We start from the raw sequence: 5,764 nt of genomic DNA on the forward strand, positions 1-5,764 counted from the left end.
AAGATGGTATTTTATTCCAATTATAGACTAGAGCACATTGTTATCGTGCAAATGTTAATGTTATCGTTGACATTACCAACAATAAGAACCCAAAAACATTTGCACAGGGCTGCAAGGGCAATGCTGGTTCGGCGTTCACATGTTACACCTTCACGGCGGGAATATAACTTTCACTTTTTAAAAAGTGACAGTAAGGGCATGTGTGACCTGTCCACCAACATTTAAAACATTTAAATGATTAGCACCCAATTCGATGACGCACAATGATGCGGTTCTCTGCACATATGCAAACTGTTTGTTAAACCATATAACTGTAACGTGGCTACAGTGCCTCGCGGGGTTGCGAAAACCATTCCCTGATCACCTGCCTGCGCACAGCATTGCCCCTGCTTACGTCAGATCCGGTGGCCAAGGGGGTTATGTCAAGTTCAGGAGGGACTACAATGTCGATGTCAATGTCAAGGTTATGCCTCAGCGCTATGTTATGAAGCATACAGCATACAAGCACTATATCAGCAACCTTCTCTGGGGAATATTGAAGGGATCCACCGGAAATGTGCAGACAGCGAAACCTGCTCTTCAGTACTCCAAAAGTACGCTCGATCGTACATCTTGTCGAGATGTGTGACTCATTGTACCGCTTCTCAGCATCAGAACGGGGGATCGGTATAGGTGTCAGTAGCCATGTTTTGGATCCATAACCGGCATCCCCTGCATGGAGACAACAATAAATTGTAATCATGGTAAACGTTTTTTCTTCTGCATATTTGTTGATGTGCCCTAACATGTCCTAGTGAAAGAGGTCATTTTAGTTTTGCAAAGTGCACTCAGCAGAATCACGGCTATAGCGCAAGTAGTAGAGACACTGCCATGCTACCTTGAAAATGCAACCACCCTGAACCGCTGACGTGTGTATTATGAATAACGGGCACTTACCAAGAAGCCATCCTTGGGCAATCCGCCCCTCGGCAAACTTCCTCCCCAGCGCACTGTTCGACAAAATGTAGGAGTCATGACAGCTGCCAGGATAACGTGTGACAACATCCAGGATCTTAAGGCTAGCATCGCACACCGCCTGCACATTCAACGAGTATCCCATCTTGCGGTTGCGGTATTGCATCTCTTGATCGGCCGGGGGGGTGAAGGCAACATGTGTGCAGTCAATAGCTCCCAGGACATTAGGCATACCAGCGATCTTGAAAAATCCGGTCTTGATCTTCCTATGCTCCTCTACCCCCATTGGGAAAGCAATGTGCTTACGGACGCACTTTTTAAGTGCGCGCAGAACCTGAAACATATATGTGAAAGGTGTGTATTTGGCAATGCAGTAATGGAAAAAAAACAATTTTTTGGGAGGTAGGAGGTGGGAAAGAGAACACATTGGTGGTGTGCAGTGGCTGGGGGACTGGGAATTCCCAAAAAAAGAGTTGTACCTGTGTAAGATGTCGCGAAACAGTGGACTGGTCAACGCCACTGTTCCCCCCTAATACATGCTGGAATGTCCCTGTTGCAAGAAACTGCAGAACAGTCAGCAGCTTGACTATGCCAGGTACTGCGTGAGATCTTGCAGTGGTAGGATCAATATCCTCTCTAATTTCCTGATATAGCTCATAAATGGCTGTTCTTGATAGGCGGTAGTCATCAATGATTTTCCTGTCCGATATCTGATCTAGCACCAGCCGTGTTCGAAACACACGTGGCCTTGGGAGCCGGCGAGGGAACAGTGGGGGAAGCTGTTCAACATCGGGTCCCCTTTGATCCTGTCCCTGCCTGTCAGTGACGTGATCATAAACCATGTCAGGGCAAAAGTCCAACTGTGCCAGGAAAAAACCACCATCCATTTCGTTATTGCAGCGGCACAACAAACAACCCAAAAGAGGATCCGCCGTTCGTTTCCGTCGCGCACTGTGTGTACATCACACATATGCGCCGCTGTGTACGTCACACATATGCGCAGCAAAGCAACCCTGTCTCGCGTGTAACACAGCGCACATTTGTGACGTCGCACTTGTACGCGGCCAACCGCAAACAACAAATCCCCAGCTACATAATTCTTACCAAGGAAGCGGAGCACACTGCCGTTTCATTCACCGTATGTCTGTCAAGAACCCCCAACACACTCATTATGATACCATGACACAGAGGACATAGTTTAAAACACATAGCTTTTATATAACAGCAGATAATATAAATTGTGAACAAAACACATAGCTTTTATATAACAGCACATAATATAAAATGTGAACAGAATGTATAAACTAAACAGTGGTAGATTTACAAGGGGTAGAACAAGGAAAAAGACACGGAGGACAGACCTCAAGGACGCTGCACAAGGGAGGACAGGTACAGGACAACCCGGGAGAGGTCTTCCAATGCCTGCCCTCCCATGTGCAGGGTCTGTGCCATTTCTTCCAGCTCGTGGGGGAGAAGGTTGATCAGGGCGAGCGGGATATGGGGAGATGTGGCCTGATCTTGCACAGTGGGGAGAGTGGTGGAGGTGCTTCGGTCGCGGGTGGGAGTGGGGAAGGTACATGTCCCACGGGTTACAGTCGGAGGAGGGGGCATGGGAGAGACACTGCGGTTCATAGTTTGGGGTGGTGGGGGGGTGGTCGGTAGTGAGGGGACATCACTGTTGTCCTCCCCTGTGAGGTCCACAATGGCACCTGTTACAAAAGACAATGGAAGAACTGTCAGAAAACATCACCACGAACTGCTGTAAAACAGAAACACACAGTGATATGCAATAATAGCCAACATTATTATTATGAACCTTAATAGAGCGCTTACAGGTGCACACGGCGGCAGAGACATCAGCAAAAAATTTGACAAGTATAACGAGGCTAGAGATGAGTCATGCCGCAGACTTTGGTAACTCACCCTGTTCGTGCATCTGGAACATCTCAAGGACAGGGGTGACTTCCTCTGCGGAGGTGGATGGGACGGCATGGCTTAGGGAAAGAGGGAGGGAGGTCAGATGGGGAGCGTGAAAGGAGGTACTAGGAGGGCTGGTGGGACTATGCGGCGGAGGGGGGGAAGCGGGTGAAACAGGGGGGCTGGTGGGACTATGCGGCGGAGGGGGGGAAGCGGGGGAAACAGGAGGGCTGGTGGGACTATGCGGCGGAGGGGGGGAAGCGGGGGAAACAGGAGGGCTGGTGGGACTTTGCGCCTGGGGTGGGGTGACAGGGGGACTGGAATGTAGACGGGGAGGAGGAGAGGAAAGGTGGGAAGGGCCATACCTGGGAGCAGGGAGGCGCAAGACAATGGACTGGCGGGATCTCTTAGGGGGGGCTGGAGACCTGAGGAGGGGCCGGGACGGCAACGGGCATAAGGCAGGAGGTGGGGACCAGGGGTAGGAGCGGAAGGGCGGGGAGGTGCGACAGCAGCCAGGGACCATCCAACGATGTCATCTTCCTGCTTCTCCTCCTCCTCCTGCTCCTCGTCCTCAGAAGATGACAATTCTGCACGGACAAACATTGTCTATCACATAAAAGCACAAGGCCACTATCAAACCTGTAATGTGGCAGACTCATGTCAAATGAACCAATACCTGGGCTGTTGTCAAGGTTTGCCTTCACCTCTTGTAGCCATTCCGGGTGGTCCTTGCGCAACGCCCGCGCACGTTTTTTTAGCTCCTCAACCTGTAAACCCAAAAAAAGGGAAATCAGATGTACATTAAAAACTGGAAATAGGCATGCACTGTGGATGTCAGTAACTGGACCACCTTTGTTTTTTCATGCACATGCAAAAATCAGTTATATGTAATGAGTGGTGTTCATAGGGGGGGCAGACAACAGGGACGGATCTCCGATGCGCCCTGCCCCCAACGGTGTGCCCCCCCGGCCCCCCACGAACGGACACCCTCTGTGAATAGGATGACCGCCCCCACCCCCTTGGTACGACACTGTGCGTAGAGCCCTATATACTGCCAACTTACAGATCTGGGAAAGGAGGAACGCTTATTAAAGAGGCGTTGCAGAGTCTCCCAGCCCTTGTCCATCCTCCCTATATTCCTCCTTCTCCCTGCGCGGGGGAAAAGACGCTTTTCATTTATGATAAAAAGTTGAGCGAGCCAGAGGACATCCAGGTCTGCAAAGTTAGGCTTTCTCCCTCTGGCTGCCATAACTACTGCACGTAAATTTACTGCGTATGTTATGCACGCGCTATATGAACGTGGTTATGACACGTTTTCTATAAGCTTTATTAAAAACAATACAGGTGCAACGTGTTTTTGTCCAATCACAGCGCGTCTCGCGTATCGTCTACGCTGCAATTGGTTCTTTTTTGTGTTTCACATTACAGTTCTTTAGCCAGAGAGCCCTAACGACAGGTACAGACCTGTCGTTACATTTCTCGGCGTTGTCTTTCGTTAAACCAATCGGAAAAGGTTAGTGCATGTCATTTGAAAAGGGTTTCTACACTGATTGCTCATCTGCATTCCATTTTCGTTAGCTGCTACGGTCGTCGAAAAATGGGCTTTAGTACATGAAACGGTTGGCGATTTCTTTGCAAAATGGTCGGTAAAGGGTTGTTAAAGTTTTGTGCATCTGGCCCTAAGTCTGTCCTAGCTAGATCCTAAGCTGTGCTCGATGGGAAGGCTATTGTGCTGCATGCAGAGTCTAACTTCTTAGGATTTCAGGTTAATTTTTGAAGAATTTGAAGAGGGGCTATCTCTGTTCTACATGTGTGACTGCAAGGCCAAGTGTCTGAATAGGGATCTGTTTGTTAGATTCTGAAATTTTGATAACACATCGTTTTTCAGAGTTGGCAAGACTGTCTGGTCTCCTAATTCCTGGTCTGTGTGCTAAGTTATTTTTTTCTATACTGGTGTAATATTTTCAATGATGCCATGGTTGGTAAAAGGGGTGTGTCTACTGTGGGGGTGGAGCCATAGTGATCCCGCCACTGGTTGGGTAGGGGCGCCGACTAATAGACTGCAGGAGGGCGCTAGAAACCCTAGGGCCGGCCCTGCTCAGTAACAACCACTGAAGCACTCTACTCATCTTCCTTTCCTCTGAGCGAATTCCATTTACCACCACCTTTTGGTCAACCAGTTTCCAATCCAGTTCACCACTTTGGTTCCTAAATTCAGCTCTCTCAGCTTTTTCATGAAACTTCTGTTAGGAACCGTATCAAAGGATGTGATGAAATCCAAGTAGATTATATCTAGTGCATGTCCATTACCCAGTTCTTTGGTCACTCAGGCAAAGAAATCAGGCAGATTAATTTTGAATTTCCTTTGGTAAAACCATGTTGCCTTGGATCCTGCAACCAATTGATTCTAGAAAAGTTAACTATCTTTTCCTTCAGCAGTGACTCCATAATTTTTCCTTGCCACTGACGTGAGGTTTCCCGGCCTGTAGTTTTCCACTTCTTCCCTTCTCATACTAAAGATGATTAAGTTGATGTATTCATTTTATTTTCATTACATTCAGGCTCATTTTCAAAAGAGAAAAACGTCTAAAAAGTGGCATAAAGCAGCATTTGGACGTTTTTCTCACAAAAACGTCCAAATCAGTATTTTCAAAACCTATTTTTAGATGTTTTTCTATGAAGTCCATCAGAAGTACATCCAAATCTCAAGGGGGCATTTCAGGGGAATGTTCAGGGCGGGACTTTGGCATTCCTAAGACTTAGACATTTTTCAGCCATAATGGAACAAAACAAAAATGTCCAGGACTAAAACTTAGACGTTTTGAGCTAGACTTGCTGTTATAATTAATAAGGCACAAAAAGGTGCCCTAAATAACTAGATGATCACTGGAGG

General features: G+C 47.8%; 1 protein-coding gene across 1 annotated transcript; it reads right to left on the minus strand.

The window, feature by feature from the left end:
• Positions 1 to 322: 322 nt before the first annotated feature.
• LOC115468268 (putative nuclease HARBI1) lies at positions 323 to 1,841 on the minus strand. Its single transcript, XM_030199889.1, has 3 exons — positions 1,434 to 1,841; positions 937 to 1,288; positions 323 to 711 (listed from the first exon to the last, which is right to left on the minus strand). The coding sequence occupies exons 1-3, from the start codon at positions 1,839 to 1,841 to the stop codon at positions 323 to 325; spliced, it is 1,149 nt and encodes a 382-aa protein (XP_030055749.1).
• Positions 1,842 to 5,764: the final 3,923 nt, after the last annotated feature.

The sequence above is a fragment of the Microcaecilia unicolor genome, chromosome 1 (genome assembly GCF_901765095.1).
Source record: "Microcaecilia unicolor chromosome 1, aMicUni1.1, whole genome shotgun sequence".
NCBI classification, from domain to species: domain Eukaryota; kingdom Metazoa; phylum Chordata; class Amphibia; order Gymnophiona; family Siphonopidae; genus Microcaecilia; species Microcaecilia unicolor.

Bases quoted from the DNA above. Each gene is read 5' to 3' on its own strand.
- LOC115468268 (XM_030199889.1), bottom strand. From the start codon at position 1,841: ATGGATGGTGGTTTTTTCCTGGCACAGTTGGACTTTTGCCCTGACATG. The intron at 1,289-1,433 runs GTACAACTCTTT...TATATGTTTCAG, and splicing joins TTTCGCGACATCTTACACAG to GTTCTGCGCGCACTTAAAAA. The intron at 712-936 runs GTAAGTGCCCGT...GTCTCCATGCAG, and splicing joins TGCCCAAGGATGGCTTCTTG to GGGATGCCGGTTATGGATCC.